General features: G+C 39.3%; 2 protein-coding genes across 5 annotated transcripts in view; both read right to left on the reverse strand.

The window, feature by feature from the left end:
* Positions 1 to 24334, reverse strand: part of EMB140 (EMBRYO DEFECTIVE 140) — a 342658-nt gene that overhangs the window by 10134 nt on the left and 308190 nt on the right. The window lies entirely within an intron of this gene.
* On the reverse strand, positions 3206 to 8149 carry LOC149206196 (uncharacterized). The gene is made up of 4 exons (XM_089396270.1): positions 6315 to 8149; positions 6089 to 6230; positions 3761 to 3944; positions 3206 to 3610 (listed from the first exon to the last, which is right to left on the reverse strand). The coding sequence occupies exons 1-4, from the start codon at positions 8038 to 8040 to the stop codon at positions 3206 to 3208; spliced, it is 2457 nt and encodes an 818-aa protein (XP_089252396.1). The 5' UTR covers positions 8041 to 8149.

The following is a 24334-nucleotide window of genomic DNA, read 5'->3' on the forward strand; positions in this document are numbered from 1 at the left end:
ATACTTATTTGTATCTTCTGGAAAATGTAGCATACTAGGTGGCTAATGATTGTGGACTTAACTTAAAATTTAAAAAACAAAAAAACAAAAAGGTTGTATTGACATTAATCTAAATAGCATGCCACAGAGTATTTTGAAGTTTTAATTGGCAAATATCAATATTAAATCGTCAACCTATTGCTTATTGTCTAGGTATATATAAAACTTAAAAGTTTAACCTAGTGATAATATAATGGAGAATATTAGAAAATATATTTATTGTGTTTTATGTTTATCATTAAAATCTACAGAATTCTACAGGCACAAAAGTATATGAATGTGTATAATGGTCACTAATGTTTACACGAGTACCAATTTGTCTAGAATTAATAATAAAATTGATAGGGAATGTAGATGGCTCGTCCAAGTTATTGTGCCTTGACAAATTAAAACCCGAGAAAGATATTATTACTAGTTTTCTCTACTATCCTTGATTTCAAATAAGCAGACATAAGGCTGAAAAATGAGATTTGAAACAATTTTGCATTCCTATTATTGCACACAAAGGTGAACAAATAGGTTATTGTTCCTAAACATTCATGCAAATGAACTAATGCCTAGGAAATACTGAATTATTCAATATGTTTTACACTGGCATGAAAATGGCACTCACAGTCTCACAGTCGGCACTCACTCACTCACTCGGCACTCACTCAGCGGCATCGAAAACGGCAGTCACTCCAGCGAAAATGAGAACCACAAGTCACAAAGGCTAACCGTAAAGGTAATACATTAGCTTCCGGCTCAGTAAAAAAGTTAATATGAAAAGAAAAATCAAAATTCGTTCTCGGCGGCCAGAAATCATGATACGTTTTCCTTTTAGGCGGATCCGTTTTAGCAAATCGTGATACATTTTCCTTTTAGGCGGATCTGTTTCCAACTACCGTAAAAGGTATTCATTGTTCACAGAAACGGGTCGATTTTCCCCAAAAATGCCTAAAAAACATTTCAAATGCTTGTTTAGGAAAAATAAAAATGCCCCAAATACGTATCCAAGCCGTTTTTCCGACATTTCGTACCAACATCCAGATCCGAAACGACGAACGACGTTTCTAGGGTGTTAGGTAGGCATTTCTGACAACTTAGGAAATTACTGAACTTGAGAAAGATAAGACACAAGAACTAGCAAAGTACAAGAAAGGGGAAGTAAGGGCTCAAAGGATCATAATTGAATCAATTAAGGATTCTCTTGTTCCATTTGTTGCAAATTTGAAAACTTCCAAGGCCATGTATGACAAGCTAGTGAATTTGTACTCAGTAAGTACAACAAGATAAAAGATGTTGGGGAACAAGTTGTATAGAATGAAGAAATCAAAGGATGAGTATGTGGCATCCTTTCTCATGAGAGTCTCTCAACTAAGAGACTATCTACAAGGACTTGGGGAACCAATTATTGATTCTGAAGTAACCATCTATGTACTAAATGCATTGCCACTAGAGTGGAGCAACTTTGCAACAAGCATCTACTCCAAGAAGGATTCAACTCCCTTTGATGAGTTGTCAGCGCAATGCATATTGGAAGAATCAAGGATTAAGGTCAAGGATGAAGTTGGATCAGATGAGAAATCTGAAACCTTTCTAGCCCGAGTCAAGAAACTGAAGAAGCGAAAGTTGGTAAGTCCAAGAAGAAAGACATGTCCAAGGTTCACTGCTTCAAGTGCAATGAATTTGGACACTATAAGAGGGACTATCCAAGCCTATAGAACAAAAAAAGAAAGGAAAGAAGTGAAGCTCATGTAGCCGAGGCAGTGGGAGAACCTGAGAAGAAGGCAAAAAGGAAGAAGTGAAGGATCTTTACTACTAAAGAAGGTTCATGGATTGTCAGCTTCTTTGTGAAGATTAATCTTTCTTTTAGGATAGTATGTTTTCCATAGCATCATAGATAGAAGCATATGATAGTAGCATGTCTAGAATTTACATAATTAAGTTGCTCTATAGAGATCATCTAGATAGATGGATAGATAGACCATTTTGTATGGTGATCATGCAGACAGTATCTAACATTATGTTAGAGGTAGTCATCTTGCTTAGATGGATCATCATGATCCTGGAAGAAGCATCATTATGGAAGGTTCTTGGGAAAAGCACTATGACAAGGTTAGTATGCATTCCATGTAATATGGAGTCAATACTAGTAAAGAGATGAAGGAATGCAATGGGTCTGGATGCAGGATCTTTGTGAGACATATGAATAGCTAGATGATCGGATGAAAGCATAGGAATGAATGTTGGATATAAAACTTCAGATAAGATTCATATGTACAAGAATCTTATGGAAGAAAGTTGGTTATGAAATTATGCCTTAGTATCTATGATGTTGGAGAAAGAATAAAATTTGATTTACTTAAGGATGTGTAAAATATTACGACTTTCTCTAGAATATAGTCTCCAGAAGAAACTGTGTAACTTGGTAATCAAGTTCAATCCTTGGACACTCTAATGCATGAAGGAAAAGTCATATGGATACAAACCATGAGGATATGGATGGATCGAGAAGGTCATCATCATGAGGTAACTTTGACTTTTTATTATTATTGGTTATCTGGTTAACATATTCTTTTGCTACCTAGAAGAATGTTGCAGGAATATATGATGGAAGTTGAGGCAGGTTTGACTGTATGGATGAAATATATTGAGGGAAGCTTGATATCTAGTACCTGGCAACTGTGAAGTCAAGTTGTGGACATCTTGGGATTAAAAGGTACCAGTATGAGAAGATAACCTGAAGGTAAAAGGAAGATCACTTTCAAGAAGAAGCTATGATCAACTTCATATCAAAGAAGAAAGTGATGAGCAAGAAGATTGGCTTGGAATCTGTCACAAGATTGAAGAGAAAAGGAAATAAATATTTAATAAATCTCGATGATGCAAAGGAAAGAGGGAGCCAGGGCAGCTATGAAGAATTGGTAATTGATTCTCTTATGAAGAAAAGTTGTAAGGCTTGTGATGATGACTTCCCAAATAGAAAGGAAGTCTAGATTTCCTCTGATTTTATGAGGGAGCAAAGGAGTCTCCTTTTATAGGAGCAAGGTTCTATTCTCAAGATTAAAAGAGAATAGAGATGTCCTCTCTTGTTGAGGGGGAGTGATGTTGGACATCACATGTGCATTCTTCTCTTTAGGTGATGAAGAGAGTGGCAAAGGATTGGATAAGCATCTATGGTTTTCTAACACTTTTTCGGAAGCATACGCTTCCTCCTCCGAAGCACCACGCTTCCGACGCCCGAAGCGACGTACGAAGTGCGCTTCGGCGCTTCCGTACTATGCTTCCAAATTTCCAGGAAGCGGCAAAAAATTCGGAAGTGGCGCTTCCGAATTTCGGAAGCGCGCTTTCGTACGGGACGCGCTTCGAGGCTTGGAACCAGGGGGGGGCGCTTCCGTACAGGACGCGCTTCAGGGCTTGGAACCGGGGGGGCGCTTCGTGCAACATTGGGCAGTGCATTTAGTACATAGATGGTCATTTCCGAGTAAGAAATAATCTCCCCTAGTCCTTGCAAGTGATCTCTTAATTGAAAGATCTTCATTAGAAAGGATGCCATATCCTCATCCTTTGACTTCTTCATTTCGTATAGCTTATTCCGCAAAGACATATTTTGTCCAGATGTACTCACAGAGTACAAGTTCACTAGCTTATCATACATAGCCTTGGAAGATTTCAAATTTGCAACAAATGGAACAAGAGGATCCTTGATTGATTCAACTATGATCCTTTGTGCTCTTACCTCCCCTTTCTTGTACTTCACTAGTTCTTGAGTCTCGTCTTTCCTAGGTTCAGTGATCTCCCCAATCAGAAATTCCATTACCTCATGCTCTCTCAACGCTAGGTCAATCCTTTTCTTCGATGCAGAGTAATTTGATGCTCCAACGAGCTTATTACTCTCCTTGCAAAAAGAACCCATATGACCACTAGATTCAGACATACTAAATATATGATACTTACTTGATAACCAAGATTCTCCTGTTTCTTGATGACGTCTTCACCCTTTATTGATGCCTTCAAGATCTTTGAAGAACCTTCAACAATGTCCTTGAACGATACCTCCTGCGATTCTTTCAATCACAGTTTTCTTCAAAGATAATACCAAGATTTCTTTTGATGCTTCCTTCAAAGATGCCTTTCAATAAGCCTTTATATAGATAACCTTCCTTGTAGTCTCCCTCTCAAGCCTTCCTTTGGTGAGAGCTTGATGTAACCTTGATCTTCTTTAATGTAGAAATCCTCCTTCCAAATCAATAGGTCTTCTACTTCTTTTCACATATGATTCCCTATGACAAGCAAGCCCTTCTTTGTTTCCACAAGATAATCTTTCTATTGCCTTCTTGTTCACCTTAGCTCTCATTCCATGTTGGAAAATTCACAGTTTGCAACTTATTATACAATTTTCCTTAACCTTAATACTTACTTGTGAACTTAGTTAATCTTCTTATGTTCTTTAGTTAGATCTTTTCATCAAACAAGTATCAAGAACGAAACAACAACAAAAGAGGACACAAAAATCAAGCTCTCAACTAGGGAAAAACCCTCCAAGTAGAAAACTCGGTAAACTCTTTTCTTATAGAATCTGCTTTCAATGAGACAAACGCCCAATCCCAAGACCTAGTCCTTCTCCAAGTACCAAGTCAGCCCTTCCAACAAGTCCTTCCTTGATTCTACGCCAATCAACTTCAGCCTGCAAATTTGACTTGCCAACTTTAACACTGCAACTCGACTTACAACTTTGACCCTTGGTGTTGCTGCAAAAACCTTGGATTACCTTCCACTTGAAACCTTCCTAGGGTAAGACATCTCCACCCAAGGTCAATGAGATCTAGATAGAATTTTTGCTCTTCCCAACAACAAGATATAACACTTCGTTTGATTGCAACACAATCCTGCAATTTTGGCCCTCTATGGAAGCTGTAAAAACCATAATCCTTTGCACATATGAGAGAGATTAAGCCCTAAAACAATTTTTTCATCTTTCCTTTCTTCTTTTGGATCTTCACTCTCTCTTGCCTTGCTTCCCCACTACAGATTGAGCTTTTTTTTTCTTGAGATCAAACTTTTTGGTGAGTGAGTGCTAAATGAGGTTGAACCGCTTCTTTATATCAATGTGGAAAAAGTCGCTGTCGGGATTAATTCGGCAAGGGTCCAAAAGTTGAAAAACTCGGCAAAGTCGGGAGTTTTTCGAAAAAGTCGGCAAAATTAAAAAAACACAAAATTATTCATTTTTTTTAATTTTTTTTAACATCTAGAGTATCCACAACATCAAATAAATGCATTTCCACATAAACATGTAAAGAAAGCTAATATATAATATGTATATGAAGTCTAGTGCTGCATCACATATCAAAATAGTGAATCCACTCCTGAATTTTGAGTCCTGTCTGAGTTTCAACTCTCAAGAGTCAAAATATCAACAAAAAATATAATAAATGTACATCATGAGTCATCTAAAAGTCATCAAGTAATCACTAATCAGTCACTGAGATCCTCTTCCCCTTTTACGGGAATAGGGAATGGCTTTGCCTTTTCCTCTAGAGGAAGAAGACCCTGCCCCTGGGGATACAAAAGGAAATGGACTCAATCGTCCTCTAGAAGTTGATGGAAGAGGTGGCCTCTGTGCTACGCTACCGCTGCTGTTGCCCACCCTAGATGGTGTCACCTCCTCCTCAGCATCCTCATCCAGCTCTGCTACTGCCTCCTGACCCTGATGTTGCTCCACCTCCTCCTCCTCTATCTCTAGCTCTCCCTCCTCTGCAACTGCTACATCCTCTAGATCCACACCTAACCAATCCGGGATCGTGTCCAAGATTGGCCTCTCAGTCTCGACTCTCCATGCAGCGGTGGTATCAATATTGTCCAATGAGATGGCTTCCACATCAGTAGGTTTCTGAAGCTATCTCACCCACAATCGAAGATTGTAGTAGACGTATACCATGTCATTGAGGCGTTTGGATTCCAATCTGTATTAGGGTCATAGATTGTAAATTAGTACTTAGAAAATTTAAATATTAAAATTAATCAAATGAATTCAAAAAATTTAATTTGAAATCTTTTTAGTTTTTACCTGTTGCACTTTTTGGAGTGTATTTTGTCAAATACACTCCAGTTGCGCTCACACCCAGAGGAACTGCATGTTTGGCTGAGCACTCGAATGGCAAGCTTTTGGAGATGTGGTACTCTGGCACCATAGCTTGTCCACCAAGCATCTACAAGTTAAAAGAAAAATGAGAAACATAAAAAAAAAACATTGAAATTCTAAACTTGAAAATTTGAAACAAACTGAAACTTACCTGGCATTTTGGTCGTCCTATTCTTAATAGCCATGTCAAAACAAAATGTGCCACCTGCCATCCTATAGACCTCCATTTCTTTAGAAATCTCCTCACGTTCTCGCCCAGATGACACCATCCTCTCGACACAAGAGAAGAATCCATCCATCACCTCGGCATCAAATCTGAAACCACAAGCATAAGAAAATGCAGGGTTGAGGTAGACACCTGCAGCATGAATGGGGCAATGGAGGGTATTGTTCCATCGCTGATCAATCACTCCCCATATGACCTGTTGTTTCTCCAACCCCTCGTCTCCCTTATCTGCATAATAAGCACGGATGGCTTCTTTGGCCCTATCCATGGCCTCATACAAGTAGCCCATTGCGGGCTTCTCTCCATCAACCAACCGAAGAACCTTTACCAAAGGTTCTGAAATGGCACACACCTCCTCTACTACTGCCCAAAAGCTCTGATCATATAAAACTAGTCTGCATATGCCCTCTCCCTCCGGTTTGCGGCTAATAGATAAAGAACGCCATTCCGCTGAGAGAAACATGCTCTTCACCTCCCACATAGAATTCAACAGAGACTGAAGAGATATGAAAGAAGTGGCAAATCGTGTAATGGCAGGCCGCACCAACTCTTTTTTGTTGGTGAATTTTCTCATCAAGCTAAGCACAGATGAATGATTATAAATAAATTTTGTTATGCTCTTGGATGATTCAACAATATCCCTCACAGTAGGAATTTTACCTATATCCTCCAACATCAAGTCAATGCAATGAGCAGCACAAGGTGTCCAAAACAAGTTAGGATACCTCTCCATAAGCATCTTGCCAGCTGCAACATAATTTGCAGCGTTGTCCGTTATGACTTGGACAACATTGCTTGGGCCTACTTCCTGAATGAAGAGGTCAAACAACTCACATAATAAACGTGCATCTTTAATGTGGTCAGATGCATCAACAGATTTCATAAACATTGTCCCCTTGGGACAACTAACCAAGAAGTTAAGAAGGGGCCTACCCTTCTGGTCAGTCCAACCATCTGACATGACTGTGCATCCAGTGTGCTCCCATGATGCCCTAAACTCTGCCAATCTAGCAGTGCACTCAGTCTTTTCATCTTGAAGAAGAGGCCCTCTCAACTCTGCAAAGGTGGGGGCTTTGTACCCCGGGCCAACGACAGCAACAACATCAAACATAGGCTGGTAGAATGGGTTTGTCTTGGCAATGTTGAAGGGAACATCACTCCATAGAAGACACCTACTGACCAACTTGTCAGCTTCTGCCTTTTCCTTTTTTTTCAGTGATGATCTAATCCCAGGTTGTGAACCAGCTGCTGTTCTAGGAACAAAAAAAGATGAGATAGAAGGATGAGTACCACTACCCAATGTACCCATGGGTGAGGAAGGTGATGCTGCTGTAGAAACATTGCCACTCTCAATTCCCCCCACTCTTGAGCCCCCTGCAATTTGGTTTCTTAGTGTTGCCCTGGTGTCTTTTCCTTCCTCTTTATCCATCAATGATTGAATGGCCCGTCGGATGATTTCTGGAGTTGTCTCTTTGCAAAGTTCAATATTTTGGCCTGGAATTTGCCCCAAATGGAATTTTAATCTGTTGATGCCTCCTGACATATGCTTTCCACACAATTTGCAAGTCAAATACATTCTATTGACCGCCCCAGTTTCAGGTATAACATCAGGCTCACCAAACTCCCACATAGAATCCAAAATCCTCGGCATTTTGTTTTAAACTTTGAGCTGGAATTTAAAGTTTAAACCTGGGCACAAAAAGAATGGAAACAAATTCAAATCAGCAAATTATAATTAGTAATTTACTAATTTGTATTGCACTCAGAATTTAGAAACAAATTAGTAAATATTAAATAATAAATCATAAATGTATGTACAGTGAACATACTCTGAGCGGCTGTTTTGAAGTTTTGAACAGTTATATAAAATTATAAATATTAAATAACAACATACATAATACATATATAACATACATATATAAATATTAAATACATATTACATACATATTACATAAATATAACATATAACATACATTATTATTACAGTCATAAATATTAAATAATAACAATAAAATAAATATAAATAAATGTAAATAAAAAATTAACAATTTAACATACATATTACAAATTTAAATTTTACATATTATAATTATATAACAGCCGCTGTTTTGAATTTGACTGTTGAACAGTTATATAAAATTTAAATAATAACAATGTAACTGTAACATACAATTACATGTAACGTAACAGTTATAAACTTATAATTTATAAACTTATATATAATCGATAATGGGCAGTGGGATCATAATAATCACTGTCTCTCAAATTTCAATTCAATATATCTTTCGGTGGAAGCACTAAACGGCAACGCAGTCAATGAAACTATGAAATACGCACTGTAATAACTGTCTCTCAGTGAAAAAATGTTTCACATACAAACTCGGGTTTCTAGCTATCAATTGCTTGCATCATTGACAACTCTTCGAAGATCTTTAAAGTTTAAAGTTTATAGTTTATACACAGTCAAGTAAAGGAGTGAGCGGCTGCCGCTGGCGGCTCAACAGTTATAAACTAAAATATATATATAATATACAATATTACAATGTACATAAAGTTTAAACCATGGAGTTATAATATACAATGGAGCCGGAGGTAACAAATGGCAAATGCCAAATACATGGAGCCGGAGGTACCAAATGGCAAATACATACCTTGTCACCTTGACGGCGGACGCTTGCGGCTAGCAAATGCACACCCACAACTTCTTCGAACTCGAAACCCTCGTTTCTCCTCCACAGCGAACAAGCCAAGGCCCAAAACACAATTAAAAAATAAAACGACGATTTCCAGTTTTTATGCCCGCGGATGAATTTTTTTTAACGCAGCCGATTTTTTGCCATCGACTCCCGATTTAATCGGGATTAATTCGATTTAATCCCGATTTTTTCGTTTTTTAAAAAGTCGGCAAAAAATCGGCCGATTTAATCCTTTTCTTGAAAAAATCGCGTTTTGGGGAATAAATCCCGATTTTATCGGGACTTTTTCCACACTGCTTTATATAGCCTTTCTAAGGGGTCAAATTCCCTCCTTTAGGCCGACATGTAACTACCAGGGCCAACTTGTACTTTTGGAGATTCCAAGACTTTCTAGACTCGAGAGTCAAAACAAATTCTTTTTCCAATTACATTTTTCCTGAAAGGGTCTTATAAACATGATGTTGACTCCTTTGACTCATGATAATAAATCCTAAGACCTAACAAACCTTAGAAGCATGAAGAACATGTTTTTACCTAGAAGACCATCAATAATGAGCATGAAACCCATGCTTTAAAATAATATCTTTTTCTTTTCTTCTTTTGTTTGTTACACAGGATACATATTGGAATGAGTACAACAACTATGAAGGTCGAAACTAGTTACGTTTTTGACAGTTTCAACAAATCGGCCCTACAATCTCCAACAATTAGGCCTCCTAGAAATGCTCCTAAATCAACCTACAATCTTCCTCTCTCTCCTCAGTCTACATGAGCCTCTCACTCTAGAGAAATCACTCTCCCTCTGAGAAAATTGCTTTCCCAAAAATGCAGTAGATATCACTCTATTGTTGTTGTGTCTTCACCTCTCCCTTAGGTTTTCATTTATAATCTTCATCAAGCCCAAATCCAAAACCCTAATCTCCCTTCTAGAAGATCTAGGAGATCAATGGTTGAGATCATTTTTAAGTCACTTAAATACTTTTATTATTCCCAAAAATGCAGTAGATATCTCTCTATTGTTGTTGTGTCTTCACCTCTCCCTTAGGTTTTCATTTATAATCTTCATCAAGCCCAAATCCAAAACCCTAATCTCCCTTCTAGAAGATCTAGGAGATCAATGGTTGAGATCATTTTTAAGTCACTTAAATAATTTTATTATTTATCCTTAGAAATTGACTTAATAGTCCACAATAATTAATTGACTTTAATTATTGTACTTTTCCTAAGTTAGAGTTAGGAAAGAAGACATAAATCAGTTACTCCACCAAACAAGCACCTAAAGAGGCAATGAATCATTTTCTACATGCTAAGACACCAAGCCTATGCAAAAGACCTTTTGAAGCTATCACAAGCTTTAACAGTCCCTCCTAGCAAGGTCAGGGTTCTCCACTACTCCCAGCTTGTCTTTGTACTTCACAAACTTCCTTTTCACTAGAGCATTAGTGAGAATATTTGCCACCTACTCCTTTGTGGAAATGTACTGCAATCTCATAGCACCTCTCTGGACTTTGTCTCTAATGAAGTGATATTCGATCTCGATATGATTGGACCGATCATGAAACACAGGATTCACAGAGAGATTAGTGCAACTCTAATTGTCACATTGAACACTATTGGCCCTATCTCTAGACCAAATAATCCTGCAAGCATCATGTGAAGCCATACTGCCCCATAACTCGACATACTCATTGCCATGTACTCTGCCTCTGGTGAATTAAGAGCCAGTAATTGTTGATTTCTATTGTAGCACAAGATCATGGTTGATCCCAAGCTAAAACAACATCTAGATGTCAATTTTCTGTGCAAAGCACTCCCAAAACCAATCAAAGTCTGTGTACCCCTGTAACTCCACTCCACCAACTCCAACATATCTGAGTCCAAAGTCCAGCGTACCTCGCAAATATCTCAACACATGCTTCACTGCCACCTAATGAACTTGTCTCGGATCCACCATGAACTGGTTGATTGTGTTCACAGCAAAACAAATATTTGCCCTAGGGTTGACCAGATACATCAAGGAACCTATCAGCTACCTATACAGTCTGGGACCACCAACTTGCCCCCCAGAAGTACTCAACTTCTTCAAGTTAGTGATCATCGATGTAGACATAGGCCTACAATCCTCCATCCTCGGCCTCCTCAAGATCTCAACTACATGCTTTCACATCCCTAAGAAAATATCTCTTAGCTACTGCCCCACCTCCAATCCTAAAAGGTAGTGCATCAAGCCAACGTCCTTCATTTCAAACTCAAAAGCGAGGTCCTCCTTGCACATCCCTACGAGATTCTATTATCACATTAAGAAAGATCGTCCACATAAAGTACCAAGATGAGAGGCTTACCCTCAAAAAGTATGTAGTACAAGCTGGGGTCTACCTCACTCATGGTGAAGCCCAGAACAAGAAGATATCCATCGATCCTAGCATACAATGCGCATGGAGCTTGTGTCATCCCAAAAAAATCCTTCTTCAATCTACACACATGAGACTCTCTCCCATGCACCTCAAAGCCCTAAGGTCACTCAATAAACACCCCTTCCTCAATAACCCCATTGAGGAAAGAAGCCTTCACATCCATCTAATGTACCATCCACCCCATCTCAAGAGTTTGAAGCAATGGCCATGACTGCTCTAATGGATGCATATCTAGTGATAGGTGCGAATGTCTCCTCATAGTCCACTCCCGCCTGCTAGGAGAACCCTCTCGCCACGAACCTTGCTCTGTACTTCTCGACACTGCCATCAACTACTATTGAAATGTGTAACTAGGTTCAATCTTCATAATGTCTACTATAATCATGATTTTATGTACCTGATGGAAAGAGAAAAAAGAAATTTATTGTTTTCATCTATGTTGCCAGGGAACGTGGGTTTGGGGACGGGGATGGGTACGGGGACGGCAATGAGTATGTCATTTTTTTAAACATGGTGCATGGGTTCGTCGAGGGTATATTATAATTTATATATATAATATATAAATATTATATTTCATAAATTATAATATATGTGAATTTGTATATTTTTCAACTTTAAACAAGGAAACTAAAATATTTATGATTTAAACTTTAAACTTTAAATATTTAAACATGCACATCATTGAGCATTCAACATTCACAATGAAATTTCAAAATTTCTAGCTTGATATCAAGTGCAAATTGGAGTTTACATATTAATAAGAATCATGATATATGTCCATTGTCATACTACATTGAAAATTTGCCTTAAGGCATCTCCAAACAAGAACTAAGAAATTTTAAAATCCTAAAATAAAAATAGCTAATAGTGAAAAATGGCTTCCTCAAGCCATGTCATCAACATCCATGTCATCGGCATCACTCAGATCTTCAGTTAGCATGCTCTCCAGGTAGGAATCACTCTCATCTTGAGGCTCCTGCTCATTGATAGCAATTGGAGGTAGCTCAATAAGGCCATCTGGTTGTATCTCCTCGTCCACACACATAGCATCATTTGCGTATTGGTCCCATCTCTTGAAAGGACCCTCCTTGTACCCAAGGTCTTTTCGAGATATGAGACGAAGTGTGCTATGAATGTACCTTCTTTAAGCCCAATCTATTTCTCTTTACTGAATGGATAAAGGCATAAGTACTCCAATTCCTCTCGCAAGATGAAGAACTAGGGGAAGCCCATTAAATTAATTAAAATTTTAAAAATAAAAACTAAAATGAACCCCAAAGAACCCGATTTTGGGGTTCCAAGTACCCATCATCAGGGTTCTTCATACCCGTCAAGACAAAAGAACCCAATATTTTTTAATGGAGAACCCGGTTCTTATGGGTTCTTCTCAGAAGAACCCGTACCCAAATCTGGTACTTGGGGACAAGAACCCGGAAGGTACGAGAACCCCACCCCTAGATTCGCGAACCCGTGCAACATAGGTTTTCATTCTTGATGCATGGGTTTCATGCTCAACGTAAATTTATTTGTAGGTCAAACACCCATTAAGTGCTTCTAGGTTTCTCATAGAATTATGAAGTTAAAAGAGTCATTTTCATACATGTAAGACCCCTTTGGGCATGTTGTATCTTATAAAGAAAAATTTTGTATAGTCAGTAGTGTCATGAAGACCCTCCAAGACCTCCTCAAACTAGTAGCAACAAGTCGGCCTACATGAAAAAGCAAGTCAACATCATGAAGGTTTTTTCAACCACCTTGTGATGCCTATATATAAGAGACTTCGACCTCACTTGAAGAGCACCCACTCATCACAAGAAATTCAATCAAGGAAGAGGAGAGAGAAGAAGAGGAGGACTAAAGGAACACAATTTTTTAATATTGTTTTTGGGCTATCTTCTCCTCCCACGTGCGAAGATTAGGGAAAACTTATTACAACAAATTCAAAGTCTTGGAAATTTGCTAGGCAAGTCGAAGTGCTAAAAAGTTGTTGGACAACTATTGGAAAGTTGTTGGGCAAGTCGAAGTGCTAGAAAGTTGATGGGCATGTCGAAGTGCTGGAAAGTTATTGGGCAAGTCGAAGTGTTGGAAAGTGGTTGGCAAGTTGCTGAGGTAGCTGGAAGTTGCCGAAGTTGCTAGGTCAAAATAGCTTGAAGAAAGTTTATTAAGAAGAGGTTTGACTTGGTCTTGAAGGGGTCTTTCACAACGGTCTTAGGTTTTGGAATTCGTCATTTGAACATTCCATAAGAAGGGAAGAATTTTGATGGGTTTTGCTCTCAAGAGGAGAGGTTTTGGCTTTGGATGATAGCCTATATCTTATGTCCTCTTGTCTCATTGATATTCATTGTTTGGTAGTTGTTTGATGATAGAAAACATAATAATAATCAAGTTAAGAAAAATACATCACAAGCAGTTATGAAAGAGAAATCACCTAATCTGTTGCCCCTAGATTTCTCAACATGGTATCAAAGCTAAGGTGACTACGACAACAAGAAAAGGTGACTTGAATATCATTATTGAAGAAGGATACATAAAGGCCAAGCACAAGTAAATCATCAAGAATGACTAACCGTCTCATCATCTGGAAGGAAGAAACTAAGAGTATCAAATAGGACCTTAAAAACCCTAGCTCATTCAAAGAAGGATTCTACACTTTAAGTATTCTTGTTAAGTTTAGGTATGTTCTATGCTAGAGCAATTTATTTCAATTCTCACAGTTAGCTCAATATCTTTTCTAGATTAGCAATCACATCAGCATTAAAGTAAACTGCAGATAGAACATAAATATAAATCGCAGAAAACAAGCCAAGACAAGAGGACACAAGATGTGGCACTAGCTAGGGACAAACCCCAATATGGGGAAACCCTTGATCAATTCTTCTTATATGTTCTTCAATAGTTTAGCAGAGAGAGATAGTACATTTACAACTGAAGTCAACACTTTCACTTATCTAGATGAGAGCATAGATCATCTCTAAGAAGATTATACATGAGATCAGTTGAAGACATGCTGCTTCAACTGATTCTCCAAGGTGACTCCTTCACCTATCACCGTGCTTCATCTCATCATCATGTTGCAACTCACCGTGTTGCACCCAGTGTTTTTAAAACCGGAACCGGTGACCGGACCGGTCCACCTAATGAACCGGTTTACCGACCGGAACCGGTCTAACCGGGACTGGTTTGGTCTAAACGAACAGGTTTTAGAAAAATACATTAAATAATTATTTTTTAATGAAAAAAACTATTTTTAAGATTTAAAACCATGATTCCAAGCCAATAGAGACAAAATATGCAAAGATTGCTCATTGATATACCATGTAAAGCCTTAAAGGTGAATATATCAAAATGGCACCGAGTGCAATACATATCATCGACAAAATACATAAGAAATGAGGCTCTAAATGGCCACTAGAGTGCAAAAATAAAGCCTACAAACTATGGGGCCAGTGGCCTACTACAAGACTTCAGTCTAGACTCTACATATATGATAATAGTAATACTATAATAGTGATCAACATTATCACTTGAAGTTGAATCTTCTCATGAGTCTCAGTCATCATGATCAAACTCAGTTGGTTGAGTCTCGACTCCCAAACTGTGTAGCCACAAACTTCTCTATTGGTTCAGTGACTTGAGTCTCAAACTTCTGAAGGTATTCTGCCCTAATATGCCCTATTATTTCATTTGGTGCTCCACATGGCTTTACATGGCCTCCTATCCCAGCCAAGTGTTGCTTGAACCTGTTAATACCCCCTCCTTGAATGGTTTTTTGGCAATATTTGCAGATCATTTTGCCATCAATCATATCACAATGAGCCCATGCAGTATCTTCGGCTTTTGGAGGCATGATGATTCCCTGGATGGTAGATCATAGAAGTGAGAAGTTTATAACACAAAAAAAAAAATCATGGACAGCAGACTCAAATGAGGAATTATCAAGTGCAAATCCTTACCTGGAAATGCAAACTAGCTCCCTTAGCCTCCTCTTGAAGATGGCAACTCCACTGACAGCTACACACTATCTCCAAAATAGCTCCAACTCCAACTCCAAGATGACTACTTCAGCAAAAACTCCACACTCTCCAAGCTCACAAACAAACTCACAAACACTCACAAACACTCCAAATCAGTTGTGTGAGACAAATGAGAGTGAGAGGGGTCTCTTATAGCAAGTGTGAGGGTGTTTTTGGAGGGAAAATACCTTTCCCTCACCCCCAAAACCCCTAAACCACAAAACCGCTGCACTTTTTGTCATAATTCGGTGGGCTGTCCATAAACCGGCCGGTTTTTACCGGTTAGGGCCGTTTTTTGGGCACATGAGGTATCTAACCCGGTTTTTTAGGCCGGTTCGGACCGGCCAGGCCTCTAACCGGCCGGTTAGACCGGTTACCGGTTTTTGTGGCCGGTTTTTAAAACTATGGTTGCACCATGTTGCACCCATCATCACAATGCTGGACCTTATGACTGTTGCACCTAATGTTGTATTGTTGTCCCATGTGTCATGATTGAACCATGTTGTCCATGTTAGTTGTCCCATTGCTTGTTTGTTGTCCCTTGCATGCTTGTTGTACCATTGCATGCTTGGTGTACTTGTTGCTAAGTACCATACAGCTGTCCCAATGTTAGTTTGTTGTCCCTTGCATGTTTTTGTACCATTGTGCCACAGCTGCACAATGTCATGGCTGTCCCATTGTGTTTTGCCATACCATAACAACACCATGAATTTGTTGCACTAAATACTAGTTGTCCCATGTTGTACCATTATACCATTGCTGTCCCATTGTGCACTATATGTTCTTGACCATTGTTGTACCATATGCTGCACCATACTGCACCAAGTTGCCTTTGTTGTCCCATTGCTTATCATTGTAGCACCATGTAGCATTGTTGTCCCACTGTTGCACCATACTTCACCAAGTTGCCTTTGTTGTCCCATTGCTTATCATTGCAGCACCATGTAGCATTGTTGTCCCACTGCTACACCATACTTCACCAAGTTGCCTTTACTGTCCCATTGCTTATCATTGCAGCACCATGTAGCATTGTTGTCCCACTACTGCACCATACTTCTTGTTGTCCATACTGTTGCACCATTGCTGCACCATACATCTTGTTGTCATATACTATGCTGTCTATAATGTTATAGCATTCATCATAAGACTTGGATCTATCATTCATGACTGCGGTTCAATCCAAATGGCAGATAGATCATCCTTATTTAGAACAGCATTAAGGATAGCTGAAGGTGTGGCTTCTTTATCTCAGCGTTTACGTGTGAGAGCATTCCTTCGATGATAGCAATGGTGTTCCTTTCATGACTGCATATAGGATAAGGGATTTTCCTTTCATGACAGTAAGTGCATTCCATGTGTAGAGAACTTCTTCTAGGACAGCGTTTAGGTGCCATCTCCATTAGGCAGCGTAGCAACTAGGTTTAGGGCATCTCTTCTTAGACCTGCGACTAGGGTTTCTGCCTTCGTTTCCATGGCTGCATATTATTACTTCTTCATAGGGCAGTGTTAGGGCTTCTCCATAGGGCAGTGTTAGGGCTTGTTGATAGACCTCCTTCACCGTGCGAGATCTCCCTTTCCTCCTGCGTCTAGGGCTTCTTCATTAGAGCAGCGTAGAGCCTAAGGCACCCCCTCTAGATTAGGGCAGCATTATCCCTTAGCATCTCTCCTCCTACTAAAACCCAAAGACAAGTAGAGAGAAAGAGATCCCAAGTGTGTTGAAATGACTTGAAGGCCACCCCTATTTATACTAAAACGTTGAGCACAAGTGGGGTTTATTTGGTTGTTGGTCGACGTTGATGAATTGTCCCATAACACAAATAAATTCATATCTCCATGAATACTTATCGGAATCGGATGATCTTTAGATCAATCCTACACCTCACGATGAAAGGGATCCAAGAAAAATATCAACTGCCATTAATAAGATGACCCACATGGAGTTTGGCCCTAGTAGCCAATTTTAACACTCCCTCTCAACTAGGGAGAACTCCATCCGCGAATCCATATGTTCGATTGTACTATCTCTGCCATCGGGTGTCTTGCACTACTTTGCGTAGTCACCGGCTCTGATTAGTCACTGGCTTGCAGTTTACCATTCCACATCCGGAATCCAACTCCCTCTTACTTCTGAAAGTGAGAGGGTTTGCACCTATCAGAAATAAGTCATCCTCAGAAGGTGCCAGTATGAGAGGTCTATCATCCACAACCTTTAAACAATGGTTTGGATCGGCTTCACTCTTAGTGAATCTCAACTTCATCTAACAGCTATCAATCCTCTCATATCAAACCCGGGGTGGTTAGCTTCAAGCCATAGAGGGCTTTCTTCCACCTACATGCATGAGATTCCTGATGAATCTCAAACCCCACGGGTTGTTCCAAACCTATGGACCTGCTACATAAAGGGAATGGTCCCCTTGTGAGATTTTCCTTCGGTACATCTCAGACATGTACCTTCATTCTCCTTTTGAATTCAGGCATCCCTGTCATCATCTAACTCACAGACGTCCAGTGCTATGTGTCCACTGACATGATCCCTAATGGACTTTCTGCAATTTGATACAAATTGCCAACCCTGAACCCATGAGTAAAAGCATCTTTGAAAATTCTATTTTCAAACACGTACCTTTCCATCGATGAATGCCACCCTAAAACCTTTGACTTCCATTGCCGAAATGGACACCAAGTTCTTCCTGCGATCAGGTACATAAAAGAGATTCTATAAATGAATCGAGTTACCCTCATTCAATTGAGGAGTAACATCCTACACCCTTTTTGGCATAGGTGGCATCGGCTCCAAGTATAATCCCACGATTGTTTCCATCTCTACCAAATTTGAGAGAGCACCCTTTTATCCGATGAGGTGCCTTGAAGCACTACAATCAATAAGCCAAATTCCCAAAGAATCTGAAGGAGAGGGCCAATACAAGATAACGCTTCTTTATCTTATCAGAAACAACATTTGATTCTTCATACCTGGGGTTCCTTGCTTTCATTGAAGAGTCGGTTATATCCTTGATGACCTACATGCATTACCTGTCATTCCTCTAATCATTGAAGATGTCCTTGGAATGATTGTTATCATTGTCAAGTGATGTGTCCCTGCCAGTCAGACACTCCTTCGCATAATGGTCGAACTGCCTTTCCTTCCATCCTTAGATCCAGAATTCCCATAGAAGTGATCTTCAGGTAGGCCATCAGAAACTTCTGTTGCGCTATTCTAATAATTTTCTCTGCTTCAACTTCACCCTTGGTGAATTAGAAGAGGGGTGAGGAATCCATTGATCCTTTTGTCCTTTCCCAACTGTCTTCGGTGATTGCTCTTTCACTCTTGCTTGGGCTTTGTCTTCACCTCAGCTCTGATACCATGTTAAGTTTAGGTATGTTCTATGCTAGAGCAATTTATTTCAATTTTCACAGTTAGCTCAATATCTTTTTTAGATTAGCAATCACATCAGCATTAAAGTAAACTGCAGATAGAACATAAATATAAATCGCAGAAGACAAGCCAAGACAAGAGGACACACAATGTGGTGCTAGCCAGGGACAAACCCCAATGTGGGGAAACCCTTGATCAATTCTTCTTATATGTTCTTCAATAGTTCAGCAGAGAGAGATAGTACATTTACAACTGAAGTCAACACTTTCACTTATCTAGATGAGAGCATAGATCATTTCTAAGAAAATGATACATGAGATCAGTTGAATACATGTTGCTTCAATTGATTCTCCACAGTGAATCCTTCACCTATCATCGTCCTACATATCATCATCATGCTGCACCTCACCATGCTGCATCATGTTGCACCCATCATCATAATGCTCTACCTTATGACTGCTGCACCTAATACTGTACTGTTGTCCCATGTGTCGTGATTGAACCATGTTGTCCATGTTAGCTGTCCCATTGCTTGTTTGTTGTCCCTTGCATGCTTGTTGTACTATTGCATGCTTGGTGTACTTGCTGCTAAGTACCATACAGTTGTCCCAATGTTAGTTTGTTGTCCCTTGCATGTTGTTGTACCATTGTGCCACCGCTGCACAATGTCATGGCTGTCCCGTTGTGCTTTGCCATACCATAACAACACCATGAATTTGCTGCACTAAAGACTAGTTGTCTTATGTTGTACCATTGTGCCATTGTTGTCCTGTTGTGCACTATATGCCATTGACCACTATTGTCCCATTGTTGTACCATATGTTGCACCATACTGCACCAAGTTTCCTTTGTTGTCCCATTGCTTATCATTGCAACACCATGTAGCATTGTTGTCCCACTGCTGCACCATACTTCACCAAGTTGCCTTTGTTGTACCATTGCTTATCATTGCAGCACCATGTAGCATTGTTGTCCCACTGCTGCACCATACTTCACCAAGTTGCCTTTGTTGTCCCATTGCTTATCATTGCAACACCATGTAGCATTGTTGTCCCACTATTGCACCATACTTCTTGCTGTCCATACTGTTGCACCATACATCTTGTTGTCATATACTATGTTGTCTATAATGTTACAGCATTCATCATAAGACTTGGATCTATCATTCATGACTGTGATTCAATCCAAACGGCAGATAGAGCATCCTTATTTAGAACAGCATTAAGGATAGCTGAAGGTGTGGCTTCTTTATCTGGGCGTTTACATGTGAGAGCATTCCTTCCATGACAACAACAGTGTTCCTTTCATGACTGCGTATAGGATAAGGGCTTTTCCTTTCATAACAGCAAGGGCATTCCATGTGTAGAGCACTTCTTCTAGGACAGCTTCTAGGTGCCATCTCCATTAGGCAGCGTAGCAACTAGGTTTAGGGCATCTCTTCTCCTTAGACCTGTGGCTAGGGTTTCTGCCTTCATTTCCATGGCTGCATATTATTACTTCTTCATAGGGCAGCGTTAGGGCTTTTCCATAGGGCAGCGTTAGGACTTGCTATTAGGCCTCCTTCACTATGCTAGATCTCCCTTTCCTCCTACGTCTAGGGCTTCTTCATTAGGGCAGCGTTGAACCTAGGGCACTCCCTCTAGATTAGGGCATTGTTATCCCTTAGGATCTCTCCTCCTACTAAAACCCAAAGACAAGTAGAGAGGAAGAGATCCCAAGTGTGTTGAAATGACTTGAAGGCCACCTCTATTTATACTAAAACGTTGAGCACAAGTGGGATTTATTTGGTTGTTGGCCAACCTTGACAAATTGTCCCATAACACAAATAAATTCATATCTCCATGAATACTTATTGGAATCGGATGATCTCTAGATCAATCCTACACCTCTAAATGAGAAGGATTCAAGAAAAATATCAGCTACCATTAATAAGATGACCCACATGGATTTTGGCCTTAGTTGCCAATTTTAACAATTCTTGGGAAGCTCGCACATTTTACAATCTTCATCACAAGGAAAAGAAGACCTCAAGGACCCTACCTCCACTCAAAGAAGGACCACACAATGAAGCATCTTGAAGTCTCTACATCCAAGGGAAGCAAGAAGAAGCATTTCCATCATCATCATCAAGGAAATCAAAGTAATCTCCCTCTCATTAAAGAAATGGTCACTTTTCAAAGCATACTTGAAGGAAGACATATTCTATTATCAACATCATCAAGAAAGGCATCAAGTTGAAGGTTTCATCATCTAGGAGTATCTTCACTTGACAAGTGAGTATCTTTACATCTATGTCTGAATCTATCAAAATGACTTCATTTTGAAAGGAGAGCAACAAATTGGATGCATCATCAAATTTCCTTGCATTGAAGAAGTGGACAGATTTGATCCTCACATAAAATGAATTTATTGGGCATGTTAAGGGTTCAATTGACAAACCATCACAAGAAGATCATCAAGCTCTATTGAAATATATGAAAAGGGGAATAAGGGCTCAACGAATCATTATTGAATCAATCAAGGATTCCCTCATCCCTTATGTGGCAAAATTGGAGAAATCAAAAGAAATCTATGACAAGTTGGTAGAATTGTTCTCCGTAAGCATTGCAGGAGAAGTTATATCTTTGAGAACCGAGCTATACAAAATGAAGGTATCAAAGGAAGAAGGGATAACCTCATATCTTATGAGGGTGTCACAAATAAGAGACCAACTACAAGAGTTAGGGGAAATAATGTCTGACAAAGAAATGACCACCATTGTGCTCAATGCACTACCTGATGAATGGGGAAACTTTGTATCAAGTATCTATGGAAAGAAGGAAGCCACCCCATTCAGTGAACTTTGGTCATTGTGTAAGATTGAAGAAACAAGGTTGAAGGCAAAAAGTGATGTGGGATCAAATGAACAAGTTCAAGCATTTGCTACCATGGCTAGGAGAAAAGGAAAGTTTGGGAAGTTTGGTCCTTAAAAAAATAAGAAGATCGATATGTCAAAGATCCAATGCTATGGATGTCAGGAATATGGGCATTTCAAGAGAGATTGTCCTAAACTCAAGAAGGACAACAAGAAAAGGAAAGAAAGGAATGAAGCCATATTACCGAATAAGTACCTAAAGTAAATGTTAATTTTTGGTTAACATGATCTTTGCTTAAGGCAATTACTTCAATGTTCCACATAAGCCCAAGTTTACTTCTATCTCTTTCCTTAGCAATCATATAAATCTTTATCACATTGATAGTAATTGACGAAAGATCATAAACAACATATGTTGAAGACAAGCCAAGACAAAAGGACACAAATTGGCTCAACCCAGGGAAAAAACCCCAAGATGGGAAAAACCCTTTATCAATTCTTCTTATTATTATAATTGAATGTTCAACAGAGAAAGAGAGAGAGAGAGAGAGTACAACCAAAGTCAGAAATGACTTTCCAAAATGATGACAAGTACCATTGTCCAAATGACAAGGAAACTATGCAGACAAGCATGCAATACAACCTTCAAACAACAGAGGACAAATTCTGCCCTAACCAGAGATCAGCAATAGATAAGGTAGCTACAAAAGAACCTCCTAAAGGAGCTCGATTCTTGATAAAGTAATTCAACCTCCTTTGTTGAATAGAATAAGCCCAAAATAGTCCAAGAATGATCAGACAAAATCAGGTCTATGAGATGAGGGATCCTGTGGTCAAAAGTCTGCGGTTAGGGCTTGTAGATATAGAGCCCAGATTAGCCCAGATTTGATCTCAATAACTGCAACCCTTCTTCCTTTGCAAGATGTTTCAATCTGTTGTAGCCTATCCTCCTTCTAGGCCTATAAACAACCTTATGTCTTTTTCTGCTTACGCTCTTCAGACTAGCAACTTCCTGGTGAATGATATCACCCATCAAACATGAGGAATGAGACCTGCGACCTAGCTAGATTAGCCTCCTAGGGCTGTGGCCCACCAAAAGAAGAGGGATTCTATATAAAGCAACCCCAACCTATCTCCTTAACTGAATTGAACCCTGTGGCTACCTTCCTATAGCATCTCGGCCCTGCAAGAGACTAATAGACAAACCCAAAACAGATCTAAACTCCACATCTTGCCTCCTTTACTACTCGGTTGCCTCAAGGATGTATATAGCTAACCCAAAAACATGTTTTTCGTCCTCCTGCTTGATCTCCTAGGGCAACGACCAATTTCAGAGAGAAGAATATGAGATGTGAATGTGTACAATGAGGAAGGAGGACACTTCCTTTTATAGGAGTGGAAGAGGGGTTTAACTTGGTTAGATTAACCCCAAGCCGACCTTGATGAGTTACACATGAGTGGGCTTGCTTCAAAAATATATTTTCCCTTATCCAATTTTAGTGATCTTTAGGTCAATTTTGGTCCTCTCGGAAAGAGGAAATCATTGTCACAACTATCTTCTTCAAAAGAGTTGTCCAAAGTGGAATTTGGCCCGAGTTGCCAATTTTAACAGTAAAGAAATCAAAGGAGGAGGAAGTGAAAGATCTCTACTATGATTGAGATAATCTCATTCACTTAGTTCTTTTCAGTTTTGTGAAAGATAGCTATCATGATAGGAAGCATTACAAGAATGATAAGGTGCATTAAAACTTAAATAGAGATGACCTCATCACAAAAGCATGGAAGTATAGTTGGAGTAGAAAGTCTACATGGTTGTAGCAATCAGCATGATAGAAAGGAAAGTAGCTTATGGTAACCTCATTGAAAACATGCAAAGGCAACTAAAGTAGTAATATCTATGATTGGAAGAAAAGTCATCTAGCATGACCAAAGATAGAAAGAAATCATCATACATCATCATCATCAGGATGAAGCATTTGCAGGATGAGGATAATCAAGATCCTCCATTGGAATCTTCATTAGAAGGTTCACCTCTACTTGGAAGAAGCACATATTTCGTTGATGGTCCACATTCCACCTTGTGTGGGATCCATTGTTTAGGAGGATGATGGTATGATGACAAAGAAGTGCAACGTTTCAAGATGGTTGAAGTACCTTCAAAGGAAGCTGACAAAGGAAGTCTAGATGACCACATAAAGCAGAAAAGAGGTATGTATTTATTTGATAGATCAAGTCATGTCATCATATAGTTGCAGATAGCATGGTTGAATGCTCTATCTCATAAGCATGATTGAAAAGGAAGGATCTCTTCCTTTAGAAAGATGCATGACAGCATATACCTTGAACTCGTTCACATATTGATAAGATGAAATCAACATAATATGTCTTAATATGGAATATGAGGTGGATGACAAGACAAAGGAACTATGTATAGAAGCTCCTTGGGAACAATATGTGAAGAAAGGAAGAAGAATTCGTGAAGGATGCAACTATAGTGCTGTAAGATGAGATATGTGATCAACATCCAATAATTAGAAGAATTAGCTATGACATCCCCATGGATGAAGAAGGTATGAAGACCTTGATAAGTAT

The sequence above is a fragment of the Pinus tabuliformis genome, chromosome 1_2 (genome assembly GCF_031772625.1).
Source record: "Pinus tabuliformis cultivar Carrire ecotype Pingquan chromosome 1_2, CPIR1, whole genome shotgun sequence".
NCBI lineage: Eukaryota > Viridiplantae > Streptophyta > Pinopsida > Pinales > Pinaceae > Pinus > Pinus tabuliformis.